Source organism: Lolium perenne, chromosome 5, assembly GCF_019359855.2.
Source record: "Lolium perenne isolate Kyuss_39 chromosome 5, Kyuss_2.0, whole genome shotgun sequence".
In the NCBI taxonomy this organism is placed as follows: domain Eukaryota; kingdom Viridiplantae; phylum Streptophyta; class Magnoliopsida; order Poales; family Poaceae; genus Lolium; species Lolium perenne.
The window spans coordinates 222,910,131-222,930,632 of record NC_067248.2 but is presented as its reverse complement, the minus strand read 5'-3'; the positions used below and the strand labels follow the sequence as shown (position 1 = coordinate 222,930,632).

Genomic DNA, 20,502 nt, shown 5'->3' with positions numbered 1-20,502 from the left:
CTATAGCTGCCACTGAATGTATGTTACATGTAACTACTTTTGTCTGAAATAAATTACTGCTATGTTACATGTGCCACTAATGTAACCGTAGGACAAACAAAAAGTAACAAGTCTAAAGAAAAGAGCATAGAAACACAAAGATAGCATGTAGAACACAGGATATAACACAAAAAGATGGAACACAAAAAGTAGATAGCATATAACTGGTAGAACACAAAGGTAGGACAACCATGTAGAACACAAGAAAAAGCATGTAACTGGTAGAACAACTAGGTAGAACACAAAGTTAGGGCAGAGCTACAAAGAACACTAGACCTGAATTTGGTATGTTACATGCTCATACTGGTTATCAGTTCATACTGGTTTGCCATTAGTAAAAGTAGTACTGCATAAAATTTGCCCATACTGGTTGCCATGTCAGTCACATGATCTTTCCTGGTATTGCCTTGGTTTTCTGCGGAAGATATTTACAACTTGCACCTGTAAAACAGGGAAAAAATAAAAAGGGAGAATGTTATTTAACTGAAGATGGTAAAAAATAGATGTAAATTTACTTTAAAAAAAGTTGTGCAACCAAAAAATCTTAATGATTCATGTCATTGATTCCATGCAGATATTTGTTTTTGAAGGAGAATGCCAAGGGCTCGCGGATTTGAATACTGGTTTGGTGGCCTTGATCTCAATGCAACTCCTGAAGCTAGTACATCAACTGATCAACATGCTGGGCAGCCGCCAGAAGTCGGAGGCCATCGTGTCGATCCCCAAGGAGATGAAGCAGGTCCTTCAAACAATGATCAGCAAGCTAATTCGCGTGCACGGACTGGTGTTACACTTTCCAGTGAGGAAAGCGATGGTGAAGCTGAGGTTGAGTCAACGCCTGAAGGATATGTTCCAAAGGTTCCATTTGTTGGCATGATGTTTGACACACCTGAACTAGCTTTGCAACACTACAACAGATATGCTCACCACATTGGTTTTTCAGTGAAGATAGAATCATCTAGGAGATGTGCTAAAGATGGTGAGCTAGATAAATTTGTTTATGTCTGCAACAAATCTGGGAAGCCTAGAGAAGAAGAAGCAGTCCCAGTTAAGCAGAGGAACCGTAAGCTAACTGTGTTGACCGACTGCAAAGCAAAGCTTCGAGTAAAACGTGATGGTGCTAGATGGAAAGTTACTCAGTTTGTTGAGGTGCATACACATGAGGTGATTGACAAGTTTGCGCTTAAGAAATACTTGAGATCACACAACAAGATCCTTGCAGAAGAGAAAAAGTTTATTGACTTGTTACATGAAGTCAACCTTACTTCAGGAAGAATCATGGAAATCATGGGGGAGCTATATGGGAGCAAGCAGAATGTCCCATACAACAGCAAAACAGTTAGTAACTACACTGCAAAACTAGGGAACTATGACATGATTAAATATATCCCAGAGCTGCTAGAGTACTTTGAAGAAATCAAGAAAGATGATCCCAGATTTTTCTACAGGTTCAAGCTAGATGCAGAAAATAAAGTGGAGAACCTGTTCTGGGTGGATAGCAAAGCAAGAGATGTCTACCCCCTGTACAATGATTGTATTTCTTTTGATACAACATTCATGACAAACCAGTACAGCATGCCATGTGCTCCTTTCATTGGAATAAATAGATATGGTCAATCCATCCAGCTTGGTTGTGGTTTTGTGAGGAATGAATCTTCTGTGAACTTTGTGTGGTTGTTTGAGCGGTTTTTAGAGGCAATGGATGGACTACATCCATTGAACATCATTACAGATCAAGATGCAGCTATCAGAACTGCTATCCTCATTGTGTTCATTGGCATCATACACAGGTTCTGCAGGTGGCATATAATGCAAAAAGTACAGGGAAAACTTGGTACTTTTGTTGCTCAGAGAGAAGACTTGCGTTTAGAGTTCAATGATGTGATTGACTACAGCATGACACCGGAAGAGTTTGAACAGCGGTGGGCAAATATGGTGGAAACGCATGGGGTTGCAGATAACACACATTTTCTTGACCTCTATGATTTGCGTGAGTATTTTGTGCCAGCATATTTCCGCCACCGGTTTTTCCCATTCCTTCAAACTACATCTAGAAGTGAAGGGTTTAATGCTGTTCTTAAGCAGTATGTTCATCCACATGATAGCCTTATTCGTTTCTTCAAGCAGTACATGAAACTACAGGAAAGAATTGATGTAACAGAAGATGCTCATGAGTTTGATGGTGATGAGAAGACAGTCAGGCTTTGGGGGGACTTTCCCATGGAGAAGCAGATCCTTCAGACATACACCATGCCCATCTAAGAATCAGTTGAGCATGCCGTGTGCTGTTTACGACATAATTGATAGGAGCAGTAGTAAAAGCTTTGACTGTGTGGAGTGCATGGAAAATTGCCTCAGGTGATGAAGAGAAACGGACACAAACCAAGAGGACACCAATTACTGGGACAGGCTGCAGACTAAGGTAATCCATAACTAAACGAGAAACCATGGGGTTCCTAGATTCTTCGTTGTTGTCCATAGTTATATTTTCTGTCTAAGAAAATTAGTTAGTTTTACTGTGAAAACAAAAAACAACTAATCTGAATATACAGAAGGAAAAAAAGCTAGCTCAAATCTATTATTGCATATAGCATATATGTAAGCTGCATGTTCCATTTTGTGTCCTACACATTATGATGTTACATGCACCAAAAAACTCAAACGTAGAAAAAAAGATGGTAGAGAGTCGGAGCTACAAGGTCGACGTGATGCAATAAACACTGCATGTAAGATGATAAAAATCTATAGTTACCTTACATGCCACTAAAAGCAGCCAAAAAAAAATTTAAGTAAAGATATCTCATGTAACATACTACGTCGAGGTCTGGAAGTAATATACTGACCAGATTCAGTTACATGCACCTAGCAAAAAAAAAAATAGAAAAATCCCTTTCCCCCATATCTGTAGCTGCTGTACATGATTCAGTAATATACTGACCAGATTCAGTTACATGCATCTTAGCAAAAATATGTTACAAGCACTTACACAGCTACAGCTGCTGGCAACGAACACAAACATATCATTTTCAGTTACATGCCCCCCAGGTATAGCTATCATGTGACATGCAGTAATGCAGATACTTATATCATGGTTTGTGTGACCTAGTTACATGGTTTGTGGACCATGTGCTACATGCTTTGTGCCACCTGAAAACAACTGATAACCATTTTTGCAGGGACTAAACTAGACTTAGCATTTGATTTTGATAACCATGTGCTACACTGTTACATTTTTCATTCCCACATACATAGCACTGCATGCAAAAACCATGGGTGCATGTAACCACTAGATAGGAAATAGCAATACCATTAGAATGTAACACTGTTTGCATCAAAAAAAAGGATCCACACACATCAGCTATGAGCTTGACCATGGATATGTTGCTACAACTAAAATCAGCAGTTGCGGAGGGGAGATCCTCGAAAAATAACTTAGATCCGTGAATGCTTCAACAGATCCTAACATATGCTGAACGAAAATCGCCATCACTTACCAGGAACAGCTCGGGCGCCAAAGTAGATGTAGCAGCAAACAGAGAAAAGCCGAAAAATCCCCGAATCCCTGCCAGAACATACGAAGGATGTAACCACAGAGAGCAAAAACAGATGCGGGTGCTGCGCTCGAGGGAGGAGAGGGCGCAAACCAGACCTCACCGTCGACGAGCGATGCAGACCTTCCCCCCGCCGAGCGGACGGAAATGCAGCTCCGACGACGAATCAGCCGCAAGCCGACATGGTGTACACCCGCCGCGGCCAGGATCTCCTACTCTACGGCGAGAATCGCGGGGGAGCGGCGGCGATTTGGCGAAGCTCCGGGAGAGATTTGGGCGAAGAGCGAAATGGATGACGCCGACCGCACGAGTCCCGAAATTTGAACCGCCTGGGAAATTACTACGCGCACCAAAAAGCGGCGGACGTTACGACCAGGTGGTGGCCCCCGCGCGGGACGACGCGCGATCGTCCGATCTCATCCAACGGCGCGGACGCGTGACCTCGGCGTACGATGAGAATGAAGTCGACTAAGAGATAGAATTTGCGTCCAGACAATGGCTGTTCGTTTGCATTTTGAGGTGTTCAGCGGTAGAACGCATTTCACTGGTTTAAAATAATTTTTCATTGATGGATGGCATACTGCATATGTTTTGTGACATGTTACATAAATTTTGCTGGCCCTTAGCCTTCTTCGTTGTGAATAAAGAACATCCGTGCGTCCTCGCTACACTAGTTTCGATGGAAGAACATCCAGAAATCTATACTAGTGGATCACTAGTGGCTTCAACTGACCAACTTCAAAGAAAGAACACCCTATAATCTACAGCCGGTCTTCACGGTTGCCGTTGTCGTCGTTGTGGTATTGCCTGCGGTAGGATGAGTCGTCAAACACCTTGACACTCATCTCGCCGTCAACTTCGTAGAAGAAGTGCAGCAGACACCCGACCACTAGGTTGTGCTTGCGGGCAAACTTGTCAAAGCCCCAGTCGAGGTACATAGATCCATTCCCGTTGAAAAGGACCTCACGGCCAGCAGCTAAGGTTGTGTGAGGGAATGGATTCGTCTCACATTCCATTTTATACATCGGAGGCAGCCGAGGGGCGGGTGGCGCGTACTAAGTTGGGTACCATCGCTAGGCCTAGGGAACCTGCATCGTTGTGTTGTGCGCCATTAATTTGGTGTTCACAAGGTGGATCCGAGGCCGCTAGTACTATGAAGCAGTGGAAAGGACGAAGCAGACGGGTCCCTGCCAGGCGGACCCGAGGTAGGAAGGAGCGGTCAGACGGGCATCGCGCCGACACATTTTGACCCTAAATTTGGGCCGCATTTGCGTCCCCGCGGATAAGCCGAACATTTTTTGTCGGGCCGCTAGGCTAGGATGCAGCCCCATTTATCAACCGTGCATACATTTGCGTCAGGAGATGCCTTAGGGCATCTCCAACGCGGCCACCCAAATAGGACACATTTTGTGTCCTATTTTGACCGGATGGGTGACCGCGCGGATGGGCGCATGGGGGGCGGCGCTCGACATGCCTTTTGGGTCGCATGCTGCGTCCACGCGGACACATCTGGATCGCGGCCAAATAAGTTGGCAATGTGGCCATTTTAGCCAAATGGTCAAATAAATCAAGTAAAAATAGATAAAGTAAAGTGAAATATTCAAATTTATTACATACATATCATCCACTAATTAAACAACAAAGTATATGAATCAAATAAAATGGTCAATCATACAAAGAGGCCTAGGCAGGGTATTCTTCGTTGTTGTTCCCAACAATGTTGCCATCATGCACCCACAAATGTCAACTCAATCAGCCTGAAGCTAGCGGTGCAATGTCACGGATTTCATGGTACACATGAAGGTTATCCTGAAACAATGCCGGACCACCCCGAGGACCAACTAACTCTCCCTAGCCTTCTCAATCCTTGTCAAACAGTGAATCACCCCGCTCTAACTCAACAGTCATATTCTGCATGATCACACAATCGATCATCACTTCCCACATGGTTCACACACTCCATGTTCTAGCAGGGTGATGATAACCCAACGAGCTTATATGATACCAATCGCCCACTCAACATTTTTCCTGGCCATTTCTTGCTCTTTAGCAAACATTGCCTCCTTCTCTCCGTTCGGACACCGAATTATCTTCACGAGCGTAGTCCAAGGTGGATAGATGTCATCAGCTAGGTAGTACCCCTTGTTGTACTGGTGACCATTGACCTCAAACTCTACATGAGGACTGACCATGTGCAATATGTTCATTGATGTCAATATGTGAGGCCATTCCAAAAAATGAGTGCCAAATCCATGTGTCATGTGAAGCAACGACACCCCTCAGAATGACCCCTTGTATGCCCCTGCCAAACGAGTGGGTGGTTTTTCCACTCCCAGTGAATGCAGTTGATGCTACCTAGCATCCCAGGAAACCCCTTGTAGCATTGACTGACAATAGATGGACTGTGTCCTCTACATTTGGTTGTCTTAGATATTCTTCTCCGTACACAGCTGGACTCGCTCATCCGCACATACTCATCTATATAATCACCGGCAAAACCATATGCAAGCATTCTAACTGTTGCCGTGCATTTCTGGTAAGAAGACAGCCCCACCTCAACTAGTGCATCCTATTTGCAGATGAAGTACGTAGCCGTCGTAGACCTTGACTCCATCCATGATATGGTTGATCAACGGTCTGGACATTCGAAACTGGCGGCAAAACATTTGCGGTGTGAGTAAATACTTGTCGTGGTGTAAGTAGTTTGTGAAGAGCATCTCGTGGCCACGTTCTATTTTGCGACCCAAGGCCGTCGAGCGTCCCTTCACCGAGCCACGGTACACGGGAATCTGCGCGACATTATGCTCGTGAATGAGCAACGCGCCCGCTGTCAGCAAGTCGTCGTTGGAATCCTCATCGGAGGACATGTCAATGATTATTCTTGTAGAAGAACTGGTCGCCGCTGTCCACCATGATCTACGTGAAAAAGGGGACAAATTAATTGACAAGAACGAGGCCTCCCATTTCATCGAACACCCTGCTGGCGGGGTAATCCAAGGCCGTCGCGGCCGATGTTGCGGTCAGGTTACAGGGGCTAGGATCTCACCTCTACCGGCGGCAGTGAAGGCGGCGACGATGACCTCTGTTGCTGCTCCGACAATGGCGTCAAGCCGTTTGGCAGCTGTCGTCAACTACGCTCGCAAACCGGCGATGGAGGGGTGGCAGTGGGGCAGGACAGGAGGGGGCATTGCCTATGAAGGGGTAGCGAAATGGGAGACCGACAGGAGAGCCAGGGGAGGACAAGGGGAGGACGCGAGATGCCTCCACAAGCCATCCGTGGCCACGCAAAGCACATCCCGATTTGGCTCGTGCCGGAAGCCACGACGATCCCTTTTAAGTTTGGCTCGACGCGCTGGGCCACAATTTTTTCCCGATTTGACCCATCGAGACGCGTGCGGGCGGGGTTGTAGCAATGGACCGATCCATTTACGAGAGATATCCCGAAACTAGCATGCGACCATTGGAAATTAAAAGTATGAAGATTTTTAATTGTTTAAATTTCAGAGAAATGAATTTTGAAAAAAAGTTTAAGTTAGAAAAATGTTCAAATTTGGTAAAAACACATTTTGAAAAATGTTCAAAGTTGAAAATTGTTCAAACTAAAAAATTGAGCAAATTCTGAAAAACTTCAATTTGAAATTTATTCAAATTCGAAAATCGTTCAATTTCTTTTCAAATTCGAAAATTGTTAAATTTTGAAATTTGTTCAAATTCGAAAATCTTTCAATTTTGAAATTTGTTCAAAATTTGAAATTTTGTTCAACTTCAAAAATTATTCAATTTAAAAATCGTTTAAATTCGAAAATTGTTCAAATTTGAAAGTGTTCAGATTCAAAACAGAGAAAAAAAATGGAAAGATAAAATGAGAAAGGAAAAAAGAAAAACAAACTGGACCGGCCCAACTTACCTGGCCGGTGTGCGGTGGTCCGTCCGCACCGACCTGGTCGGCGGACAGGACCTCCCACCATCCTCCTCCCCTCAATCAAAGAAAAAAACGCAGACCATTCTCTTCGCATGCTCCCTGAACGCGCCGCCGTCGCCGGTAGATCCCAGCCGCCTCCCGCGATCCCTCTAGCCGCTGACCACCGCCCGGACATCGCCTCCACCCCCTCTATCTATTGCATGGCTTGGAAGCCTCGATTCTCCGCCACCCGACGAGCCCTGGACAAGCAGCGCCGCCGCGTGTCTGCTTCCAGCCCCGGCCGGTCGTCCTCTTCCTTCCCCATCTCTGGCCGATCGTCCTCGGGAGGAGCTTTCCGTGGCGCAATATTGGCGGCGGGGAGGCACGGGGGAAGACCTGTCGGTCGCCTACCCCGAGCTGCTGCTGCTGCCGGCGACCACCGCCCCGAGCTGCTGCTGCTGGCGTCCACGTCCCCCAGATCCTCCGCCAACACGCACTCCGACCTGTCGCTGCCGGTGATCTCCCTCTTCGATCTCCTCCTGCATCTCAATGTTGTGCATCCTTCAGATCATCAATACATAGTAATTTCTAGGTAGAGTAGTGAGAACAAGTTTAGGTCTCCATTTTTTTAACCGACACTGTACGTTACTGCTGAGAGATGCTTGTCTTTTCACTTCGATAGCAATGCAGTAGGTCTGAACATGCTTTTGCATTGTGATTGTGAACCGTACAAGAACTCGCTGGATACTTTTGATAATTATATAACATGACATGAGAGTAGCACTTTTTCGATGTGCACTGTAAATAAATCAGTAGATAAAGCACTTCATGTATATATAGTCGGCACTGCTCTCATTTCTGGTGGAATGGTTAGTGGCTCAATACACTACCTTCGAATGCGTGCTTCATTTCCCATCCGCTGGGATTTACATAGTTCTAAATTTGTACAACATTTATGATGCTCTAGATATTCGTTGTGCATACAGAGTTTTTAATCCGCTATTAATGTTGATATCGTGTAATTTCAGGTAGTACAACTTTTGGAGGAAGTCAACGAGCAATGTCTGTTTGTCATGTACACAAACTTGCTAATATTATGAAGTTATGAGCCACATTTGCGTCGAGGCTCCTGAGCCCATCATCGACGAGCCGCTGCTGCTAGACCTGACCATGCTTACCTGTGCTGGAGCGCATCAACACTGGCCATGTACCGCATTCACGGCGTTAGTTTACCATGCTGCAACCGCAGCGGTCTGCAATCTCTGGTATAGATAAGCCTTTGGTCTCTCCTATTCTCTTCGTTACTTGGTAGATATGCCATGCTCTTAATATCTGGTTTAATCTCTCTCATGTTACTTTATGGTCAAGGTTGCACATGTTAATATCTGTTTGGAGTCTATGATGATTTAAATGATATTGATCTCTGTAAATTCTAGTTAGTAAATAACATATATCTTGTTGCAGATCATATGCTAATTAACTCTGTAAATTCTAGTTAGTAAATAACATATATCTTGTTATGGACCATATGCAAATTAGCAAGGGTATTCTCATAGCTCATTCGCGGTTGCTCACGTGTACTATTTGCTGCCATGACATATAGGTTTTGTAATAGTCACTCTAAAGCAGAGTTATTCATGCTCTTCTACAGGTTTCCATGATGGAGCATGATTTTTACTAGGAATAATACTCACTGGGTGTGTAACCTCTGGAGTTATCCATGTAGGCGACAAAGTTCATGGTCTGCGCAACACAGATAAAGGGATTCAGAACATTCAGGATGGAAAGGTCTGACCGAACTTATTGCACAGTTCTCTTTGGTGCCAAACCCATTCTTTATCATTCAGTATATGTTAGCTATTGGATTTGTTACAAGCCTCAGTGCCCTTTGTATATTGCAAAATAAATTTAGGTTGTCAAGCTCATGAAAAAAAGAAAGGCACAAGCATGACAGTAATGGAAGCTGCTGGAGCTGGAGATGTAATTTCAATGGCTAGATTGTCTGGTCCAGCTATCGGACACATTGTGCCAATTCTGGAGGTAGTGATAACTGATAACTCTATGCTTTGCTACTTGTTGCTGAAGCTGAACACGTTTTCATTTTCAGTTGTCAGCAATTTCTTAGTTAAAAAAAAATGAATTAGTGCTAGGAGGAACTAGACACTAAATGATATAGTAGAAGCGGGACCTCGGCGTGAGAATTCCAGAAATTCGCTCCTGACAGGATTCGAACTCTGGTCGTTGGGATGCGCCACTGCGACCTCAACCACTGGGCTATGCCCTTTTTACATGTGAATGTTATTTGTAGGTTTTGACTGCTCTACCAGCAGTTGAGTTGGGACCCTCCCACAATATCTATGACTTTCGGTGTGAATGATACAATACTGAGTGGCCATGATGGCGCTCATGTAAGTACCAGATAACTGGTCTTTACATCAGTGAATGAGTTCCTTGTACTTGATCCTCTTTCTGCCTGAGTAAACCTGAGCCACCCTTCTATTTGACTGAGTAGAACAACATAAGTAAAATGTATGTGATGGCTGCATGAAGAGGCTAGCTGGTACTCTATATGTTCTCTTTTGGATGCGATTTTACGATGAATGCAATCAGCATTTTAAAACATACAGATAATATACATGAAAGTATTTGGATGTTCATGTGCAAATTTGATAAGTTGATTTGCCATCAGAAATCTTATTAATTTCATGTACAAATGTGATAAACTGCTGATCATTTTTCTGAAAAATATTGACATGAGTTTTGTGCACCCATATCTTGATTAGGAGCTGATACTAGCTGCCTTTAACACTTGTATCTGGTGTGGAATCAAGAACTAGTGGCAGGGAAGCCTATCTGCAGGGATTTGTAGCTAACTAATTTTATTATTTTACAAAGTTCACTTATATTGTTTGCTATTGATTGTTTCTTGAGCAGCGGTGGAGTGGATGGGTTGGACCGACCTATGCAAGTTATTGGAGCAGTACGCCCGTCAAGTGGCACCTTCTTTTGCTCCAGTCACCTCCGGCATTGTCTAAGTCCTGTTCTGATTCCTCTTGCGTGAATTCTACTCTGATGTTCATCCCTAGCTGCAACTTTTATTTCAGAATAAATAGACCCATTTTGTGTTCTTAATAGATGATGAGTGTATTACATTTTTTGAAGGCAAATATACAAGTTGTTTTTAGATGAGTTGTCGGACTACCATTTAAGGGCACAAGTTTGTCAAATATGATGATGCTTGTATTCAGATGAGTTATTCTTTATTTGTGGTCGATTATATTTTTTTGTGCTGGTCATATCCTTTTCTGTGTTCGGCAAAGGTTTCTGAGCTGGGGTCCAGCAGTTCGCCGACAGCATAAGTGATGGTCATGGCAAATCGTCGACATGTGGCGCCTGGTAGTTTGTCGTGTGCTCAGGAAAACTCATGGTAAAGTACAGACATCTGGGGTCCGACTGCCAGAACCGCCCTTAACTTACCGGCGATGTCTTATCACTTTATTTTGCTGTGAGCTCTGGTACAGCTCTCCCCAAATCTTTTGCCGAGTGCCTGACAAGATCAACCTGGCAAATCGCTGATTTACCGGCCATAATTTGAAGTCACATTTTGGCAAAATATTTGCTGTGAGGAAAGGCCCTTTTGCAAAATTTGGATTCCTGTAGTGAGGCTTTGCAACCCGAGTGATTCAATGAACATACCTGCACAACATACTAATAGCAGCGGGGATCTCAGCATGATTGGTCATTTGGTCGGTTGGATATAGAGGTGGGATGCACCCGAGTGCAACCAGCTATTTTCCGGCTTTGCAAGCAGTATAACCCAAAGATTCAGCAAAAAATAGCTTATTGCGACAATCTTGAGCCGAACAGACAATCGACTTGGGAACTGTATTTTTCACTGCTGGCAGATCAAGTTGTATACTCTTATTTAGTTGGGTTGAACAGAGTCCATTCAACATTATATTCCTTATGCCACTACGCAAATTCTAGTTCTTTTCTTCTTCTTTTTGAACAGGGAAGGGTCCAGACTCCAGAAAGACCTGGTAGCAACATTCATTAAATCGGTGGGTTACAAATACAAAGAGGGCCCTAAGGTAAAAGGAGATTACAACATTGTCCTCACGTTTTACAAGGACTCAAGAAATGGCCACCTGCCTCACCGCCGAGGACTACCATTTGGGGCGGGGTAGGTGTGTGATGATGTACGGAAGTCGTGGAAGATCCTCTTAGATGGCACACTGGCCAGGAGGACGAAGATGCCTAGGCGCATAAAGTACTAGAGCACAAAATGTACTTCCTTTCGGCCGAAGATAGCACCGGCTTGATCATGCCGCCGCTGATGAACTTCCCCATACACATCAACTACACCATCATCCGAAGGAACTCCACATCTTGGAGCCTTCCCATCCCTTGCACCACCAAGATTGCTAAATCTAGCAAGATCTCCAACACTAGAAGCTCCAGCACGCTTATTGAAGAAGGGATTGCCAGCTCCGACCCCCGTACAAAGCCACCACAATGGCGACACTTCGGGGAGCAACTCCGACCTTGCAACACCGCGTGATGGCGCCAACGAGACAAACCTTCACGACATAACGTAGTTTCCAAATGGGTAAACAACCTACACCGAAACCTACTACCCTCCCCTCCCCCTCCCACTTCGGACAACGAGGACATCTTCTTCCCCATAGATGTAAAGACACATGAATTGAGGACATGCGAACTTTCTGAAATTAAGAATATTAAAATCGAATTTCTGGATGGACACATAGAAGGAGAAAACCTTATCTCTTAGCATAGAATCTTTCAGTTCGCCATAGAAACCTCCAATGATAGCTCATAGAGGAATGCCAACCGAATCATCATCCAAACAAAAGTTTGATCTTCCAAACGAAACCACCATTGTAAGATGGAAAGTCTCAATAGATGGATCAATATCCTTTGAAAATCATGTCAGACATCTTTGGAATGTTTTCCTCCTGGGAGAAATCTAAACCCATCATAAGGAGAGGGAGAATTTCCATGAAAAATCATTATCTTAGGCAGAAGAGCATCCCCATTACCAGTTCCAATGAAATCCAATGGAGTAGCAAAACCTTGGCCACAATCACCCTCTTTTGGACATGCCACATTATATTCACATTCCTTTATTAGACCCTCTGTACGTGGCAGTTGTGGAGAAATAAGACAAAATTCAATTGCAACACAAAGTTTTACCTCATTTCCTAGGAGAAATATTTCTCCAACTTGAAGATATTGTCCTACGATTGGATCGCCCTTGGCATTCAGGAGAGCCAGCCACCGTTTCGCCGTCCAAAGATGCTTTCTAACAAGGATATACCATGATTAAGAGAGACCTAACAAACCGGAGAGAGAGAGAGAGGAGGTAGAGGGAGAGGGGAAGAGGGGGAGAGGGAGAGAGATAGAGAGAGAGGGAGAGGGAGAGAGAGCGGGGAGAGAGAGGGGCATAGAGAGGGGAGGGTGAGGGGGAGAGGGAGAGATATAGATAGATAGATAGAGAGAGGGAGGGAGGGAGAGGGAGGGGGAGGGGAGGGGAGGGGGAGGGAGAGGAAGATGGAGATGGAGATGGAGATGGAGAGGGAGAGAGAGAGAGGAGGGGGAGGGGAGAGAGAGGGTTAGAGGGACGTCATCACGGAAGTAGAGCCAACGGTGGGGAGGATGGACCGAAGCCCTAGATCACCTTGAATAATCACCAAGTCATGCATTCCTAGTTCACATTTGTCTTGGATAAATCCACATTTATGCAATACTCATAGCTGGTTTAACATTTTTATACCATGGATTAAATTTGACATTATTAATTTCATCTTATAGATTTTTCCCAAAAAATGTCTATGATTTTTAGTGGTACTTTGGACTGCCTAACACTTCTCTAATTTTTCATATAATCTATATGCTCCATTAAATAGAGTGTGTCTGGTGTCCATGCTTGTTTTTACAAGATTGACGTTTTTTATGTATCTTATTTTTCAGGACACTCTATATACCCCATTAATTAGAGTGCGGCTGGTCTCTTTGCTTACTTCTACAAGAGCTAATGCTGGTTTTATATCTTAATTGATCAAATATTCTTGCATGTATTGGTTGCAAATATTTATGGGTAAAACATGTAAGGTTCATACCAAGTAGATACTACATGACATATGGTTCCCGAAGTGGGACTCTAATCGTCGCATCCCTTGTCGTGGCCACGCGCAAAAGCGGAAGGAGATGGGGCAATAAATTTTGTGTCATCTTTCTCCCTTTTGAGTTTTTTTGTTGAACATAACAGATATATTAAGATTAACGATCATAATACATCATTGCTCTTGAGAACAGAGTAAGATACAGCCAAACTTGAAAGCACAACCCAAATAGAGAAGACGATAACACATCATGCCGACACCGAAGACTACAAAAGGAACCACACGGCGATCGCCCATCCGTTGACAACTCAGATTCGAAAGTGCCGGAAATGCGTCTTCATGGGCCTCTATGCTCCATACCAGTTGATGTACCACGGGTTGCTCTCCTGACGGTCTATCTAGCGTCTGCACCTGAGGCAGGGGAGGAATGAGCTGTAGATAGTGAATGTCCTTCACCGAGCTCAATCTTAGGAGTCCCCGCCGTTGAATCCAAGGAACCGCAGCGGGAGTGTTGTCATCCACTACTGAGGGATCAACCCGAACAACGGGGACATCATCGTCACCATGCTTATCATCATGCCAAAAGAACCATGTGCTTATAGACATTAAAGGCAACGTCTTGCTCAATTATATGTATAGCAGTAGGAGCGATTTGCATCAAGGTCATTGATTCCAATTCATTTTGGGCATCATGCTGAACTAACCAGAATGCAGGCTTGATGATCTCCATATTGTGAGAGAGGACAGAAGTTCCATACCCAGCCGTGGAGATCATAAAACGGCCAACTCTAGCCTGCGAGAGATGTTGCAGTTGATGTAGGCTCAAAATCCAGCTCTGAAGCCGGCAGAGCACCACATCCTCTTCCTGTCCGAGTGAAATCTCGATGCAGTCGACGAGGTTCCTGCCAAGGGCCACCAACAAGAGCCCAAGCTCCCCTGGACTAGCAGCGTCGGCAACCGAACCACACCATCGCTTGGAAATTGATGCCGAGGACGCAGACTCGAAAGACCTCCACCTCCCATCTGCAGGAACCCCGCGCATCGTCTCCTCCCCTCGCCTCCACGGCCAGTTGGAAGAGATAGAAGGACACAACATCATCTCTGCATCATTTGGTTAGGCAATAAGGAGGAAAGTTGAAGACAAAACACACATTAACCTCATACACCTAACTGAAAGAAATGAACGTCATACATGTTAGAGCTCTCTCTTAATTAAATATAGACAACATATCCATATTTGTGAACCTTTAGATACATATATTCGAAACTGGTGAGTAATAAAAGCCTCTATTGAGATATGCACACACTAAACAAGAAAAATAGTAAACACACTATAATATATTCAAATGACATAAGTTGTTATTCAGTTCCACTATATGATTTCTATTTTTATGATATATGTTTGAACTGTGAATTTTGAACTATGAATAATAAACTTTGAGATTTAACATTAAAGTTATATATTCACTAAAATATAAATATAAATTTTATGGTTTTATGGATATTTGTAATTTTTCGAGAATGGTTGTGTGACTACTTTGGAAGTTTAAACTTTGGGATTTTACAACGTCTATTGTATTACTCAAAAGCGATTTTGGAAGTTCACATCTCGTGGCAACATTGAGGAGCATTAATTACTACGGTAGCGAACAAGAGACCAAAATAAGATAACAAAATTCAATGAAACATATTTACAATTTAGTGACAATTAGTTTTAAGAAGTAATAAGATTTAGTATAAATGATTGGAAACGTTCTTCGGGCATGTAAGCTTAGGGTTAGGATAATTAGTGGATCCTTCACCGTACAGTACAAGGATGGCGAGAGCACCTTCGGGTTTAGGAAATTGAAAAATCTTTAGGGACAATCAGTTATGTCATGTTGACCACCATATATATTCTTAGGTAATCTTAAGGAATCAATAGCACAACGAGTAGCTTACGTAGGTGACCGAGGTTCAAGATTTCTTTGTTTTTCGTGTTGGCCCCTCCTTGACGCTCACATTGTGTTGCATACGGACATTGCTGCCGTCATGCTAGTTGGAGCCCAATAATTCATGAAAATCTAGAAACTGATGTCATCCTCGATGGTTCGCCCACTAGTGTCACAGAGTGGCCCACATAGGTCAATGCAGGTCCCGCCAAAGACGTATGCGGAGTAGTATTCGAAGTCCTACCCGGTGGCCTCGATGTCCGTGACCCCAAGCAGTCCCACCACCGCCTTCATCAAATATGTATCCCCGTACAGCAACACTCATTTTACCTATCAATGGTCATGACGGGGTACGTAACCTTCTTGCATAAGCTATGTCATCCTTTTATGGATAGGAAGCTTCATGTGATATGCCGCCGTTCTTAGTGATCAGCTGGAAGCACAAAAGGCCTATCCACATCACATCTAGCAGCGAAGCTTCATTGGGCCAAAGGGGGGGGGGGGGGGGGGTATTCCCACGCACCCAGTACAATTTTGGGTATTCCCACGCACCCAGTACAATTTTGCTACTCCATAAGCTTAGTAGTGGTAATTAAAGTATCTAAGTAATTAACCTTCAAACTAATTTTTTTTAAATCGTAAATTTGTAATCACCATTGATGTTGTCCCTTCATTACTCTTGGTGCAACCACCGCTACTTTAAGTGACACGTTGTACTTCGTAAACAACATATTCCCCTAAAATTTACTACGCCATAAGGAAATCTTCGTATCACAAATAAGTGATGTTTTAGACATTTGACACGACATTCATGGTGTAACTTTGACCACTATAAAAGCCAATAATATTATAAGAATTCAGAAATACTTTTTGGATAAATATGTACATACGGTTTTCAATCTGAATAATTAAATAACATTTGCAATCAATGTTTTAAAAGCTTGACGGAGAACATGTACAAAACGTCACTGGTTTTTGTGATATGCAAGGAGTAACTAAAGTAAACATAAATATAAACCATATTAGAACTAGAAGATATGCCAACATTAATAGACATATCTCTAAGCACAGCCCCACCTACTACCCTCCCCGCATGTACTACACGTACACCCATCATACGTATGACTGTCACTCACCAAGCCACTATATATAGTTTGCAGCTCGGCGTGGTGTGTCACTCAGCAGAGTGTGTCCGATTGTCGTGAACACAGAGACAGAAACAGCAGCCCCCCCCACAACAAGATGCTGACCGGATCGGCGTCGTCTCAGGTGTTCGTCATGCCCGGCACCAGCCACCAGGTCCACTACTTCCTCACGGGAGGCTCCGGCGGAGGCGACGATCCCAACAGGTACCCTTGGGCCATGAAGTCCGTGCATGAGCTTGATGCCGTCGTTCCCTCAATCGCTCGGGGCATCAAGAGGCCAGCTGCAGCCGGAGATGAGCCGTGGGGGTTCCCCTTCCACTGCCCCGTCTGCCAGCGAACCTTCTGCAGCGAGAAGGCCGTCCACGGCCACATGCGCTCCCACTCAGAACGCTCCTGGCGCGGCATGGAACCGCCACGGCCGCCGCCGGCCCGCGAACTTGCGGGCGACGGGCAGCGCTACAGGTATGTCTGCGACCGGTGCAGGGCGCCGTTTGAGACCCGGCAGGCGCTCGGCGGACATCGGGCCAGCCACAGTGGCAAGAGAGGTTGCTCGTGGCTCGCCAAGCAGGAGCTCGCTGAGGCCGCTGCCGCCACGGAAGCTCCAAGGCCCGTCGTGTTTGACTATGATCTCAACGAACCAGCGCCGGAGGTGGTGCAGGAGGTGGCGCCGGAGGTGGCGCAGGAGGTGGTGCAGGAGGTGGCGCAGGTGGAAGAGATGGAGTAGGATGCAAGGGATCGATCGATCCATGGAGCAGCTAGCTAGCTGGTTAGGGCTCGGTTGATGATGGAGCTGTGCTTGCGTATGCTCCTGTTTGTTATGTAGCTTGTTCTTTGTTTTTTCATGTGTTCCTCTCTCTCTGACTTTGTATTCCCAGCTTTAGCTAGCTTTTGAAGACTTGGTGCTGTAATTACTAGCTCGGATCGATCGGTCCATAGATAAATAAAGACTGCAATAAGGTGCTGCTATATATGCATGGTGGCGGCCGGAGCTGCTGCATGTGTTATGGACAAGATGCGGGAGCCAGGTGCTGTATTTTCCTTTCCAATCGATCTAAACTCAGATCTTAGCCGAGGACGCAAATCTGTGTGTATGTGTGTTTCTTTGATGCAGTTAATTACATTTCTCTAGGTGCAAGCAATTTTACATGATCAAGGAGATATTTCTTGTGGATTTGCCATGCTTCCCTTAATTAATCAGATTTTGCAAGGTTCTTACTGGATCAACTCTCTCTTCATGAATTGTAGGAACACTGCATCTAACGAAGTTCCATAACAAAAGGGACTTGTTGAGTTGCATTAAGATACAACCTTTTTTTGCTTGAATATGAAAATATAATTTGCTCGGTCGCATACTAGATTCCTTAGAATCACACGACACTTAGAAAATTAATAGGTCGATCCTTTCCAAAAAAGGAGAGTAAATAATGGATGATAAAAAGATATACCATATTATAATTCGACGGATGGCTCCGATACACTCATTAACTGCACCATGATTTTCATATATTTCTTCATTAATATAAGCTTGTATGTTTCTTTTCCTTCCATTTCATCTGACGAAAGGGATGTGTCAGACGCTTGGCATATGTGGTCCCATGTCAAACCTTTGAGCCCATAGTTTCTACAGAAACCACGAGTCGTTTGATACATAAAAACAAAATATGTTGGAGGCTCTCGTCTCTTATAAAATGTGTTACATGCTATATTTTCTGCTTAAAAATGTATGTGAGAAATTCCGACATCAGAGGAACACCGTATGCATGCATGGCCTTCTCCTTGCTTTTGTGTGAGGAATATATATCAAAAGAAATAGCATTGTATAAAATATCAGGAAATCAAACAAGACTCATAATTTCTATCCGCTCCCTTCCATAAAAGAAGGGGTATATTTTTATTGTCAAAAGTCAAATCATGTAAAGTTTTTCTAGAAAACATATCGTATTTTTCTAGCAAGTCAGTACATGTATTGTGATAATTTACTGCGGTTAGGTTGCTATATATGTCTCCACTCCTTGCCAAATAAAGGTTACTAAGATAGTGACTGTGTACAAGAAATCCGACTCGGATTCGGATGACCATTTTAGCTCACATTTCCGCAACATCAATGACTGATATAGTATTTCACCATGTGGCGTGCCAAAATTCACAAGCACAATTACCTACCGCATATGAACACAACAAATCTAGTTGACAAGTTTAAGGTTTTTGAAAAATAAAACACTACACCTTGTCATAGCGTAATGAAAATTAGGGAGAAAATTACGTGGGGACAAATATCGAAAAAATGGCTTAATCATGGAAATAGAACAAACAATACTTCCATAGGAAAGCATCATGAAGAGTGAAAAAGAACAAGATAAAGAAAATTAAAAAGGAGGATGTGAATTTTGGAGATGATGCATTGGCAAATGGTCATTTTAAGGAAATGTACAGAAAAGACACCTTAGTGACACAGGAACTCTTTGGAGAACAAATAGAACAAAAGGTGAACCAAGACATTAATGATGAACACGCAAGACTTCGCCGAGGAATATATCAACAATGCCCTCTTGAGAATAGGGCCCTTATAATCTCTAGGGACCGATGGGTTCCTTGCCCACTTTTTCCAAAGAAATTATGGGCTCCTTAAATAAGAAGTCATAGTTGCTATCAGATGTTTTTCAAGGGACTGAAGTATGCTTTCGAGATAAATGAAACAATCGTCATCCTAATCCAAAAGAACAACAACCTAGAAACTCTTAAGGATTATAAACCAACTTCGCTCTACAATATTTTCTACGGAGTTGTTGCAAAGTGCATATGAACATATTGAGACCACATCTGCGCTTTCATCCTTGGAAGAATAATAACGAATAGCGTTTTGATCCCGTTATGCTATACATAAAAAACAAGAAAGCATATGCAAGCTCTTGTGCCTTATTTGGCCAGCGAAGATGTTTCTCAAACGCTTTGATCTCTTTTAGCCATTTTCATGTTTGTTTTAAATTTGTATTTGACGTGAGCTGATAAAGAAAAAATTAGTGCAGTTTAATTACCATTTTCTTGATGCAAGCAATTTTACATGATCAAGGAGATATTTGTTACGGATTTGTCATGTTTCCCTTAATTAATCGGGTTTTGCAAGGTTCTTACTGCATCAACTCTCTCTTCATGAATTATAGGAACATCATCATCTAACAAGGTTCCTTAACAAAAGGGACTTGTTGAGTTGCATTAAGATATAACGTTTTTTTGGTTGGAATATGAAAATATAATTTGCTCGGTTGAATACTCGACTTCTTAGAATCCCAAGGCACTAAGAAAATTAATAGGTGGATCCTTTCCATATAAGTGTAAATAATGGATGATAAAAAGATATACCATATTATAATTCGATGCATGGCTCCGCTACACTCATTAACTGCACCGTGATTTCCATATATTTTCTTCATTAATATAAGCATGCATGTGTCTTTTCTTCCTATTTCATGTGACGAAAGAGTCACGCAAATTCATGCCACGTGGTTAATGTGTCAGACACTTGGCATATGTGGTTCCATGTCAAACCTTTGAGCCCATAGTTTCTATAGAAACCACGAGTTGTTTGATACATAAGAACAAAATTTGTTGGAGGCTTTCGTCTCTTACGAAATGTGTTACATGCTATAATTTCTTCTTTAAAATGTAGGGGAGAAATTTCGACATCAAAGGAGCACATTATGCCTTACATGGCCTCCTCCTTGCTTTTGTGTGGGGGATATATATTAAAAGAAATAGCATTGTATAAAATTTTACAGTAGGAAATCAAACAAG

General features: G+C 43.3%; 1 protein-coding gene and 1 long non-coding RNA gene across 3 annotated transcripts; both read left to right on the top strand.

The window, feature by feature from the left end:
* Positions 1-633: 633 nt before the first annotated feature.
* On the top strand, positions 634-2,301 carry LOC127304134 (protein FAR1-RELATED SEQUENCE 5-like). Its single transcript, XM_051334840.1, has one exon. It carries the CDS (start codon positions 634-636, stop codon positions 2,299-2,301), a length of 1,668 nt encoding a protein of 555 aa, XP_051190800.1.
* A 5,238-nt stretch (positions 2,302-7,539) lies between these two features.
* LOC127302038 (uncharacterized) lies at positions 7,540-10,776 on the top strand. Of its 2 annotated transcripts, none has more exons than XR_007852595.2 (6): positions 7,540-8,006; positions 8,520-8,756; positions 9,143-9,279; positions 9,404-9,531; positions 9,800-9,899; positions 10,426-10,776. It is a non-coding gene; the product is annotated as an uncharacterized lncRNA (long non-coding RNA). The 2 variants fall into 2 exon arrangements; XR_007852596.2 differs by having other exon boundaries at positions 9,095-9,279.
* Positions 10,777-20,502: the final 9,726 nt, after the last annotated feature.

Excerpts from the sequence above, each read along its gene's own strand:
- LOC127304134 (XM_051334840.1), top strand. The coding sequence starts at position 634 with ATGCCAAGGGCTCGCGGATTTGAATACTGGTTTGGTGGCCTTGATCTC.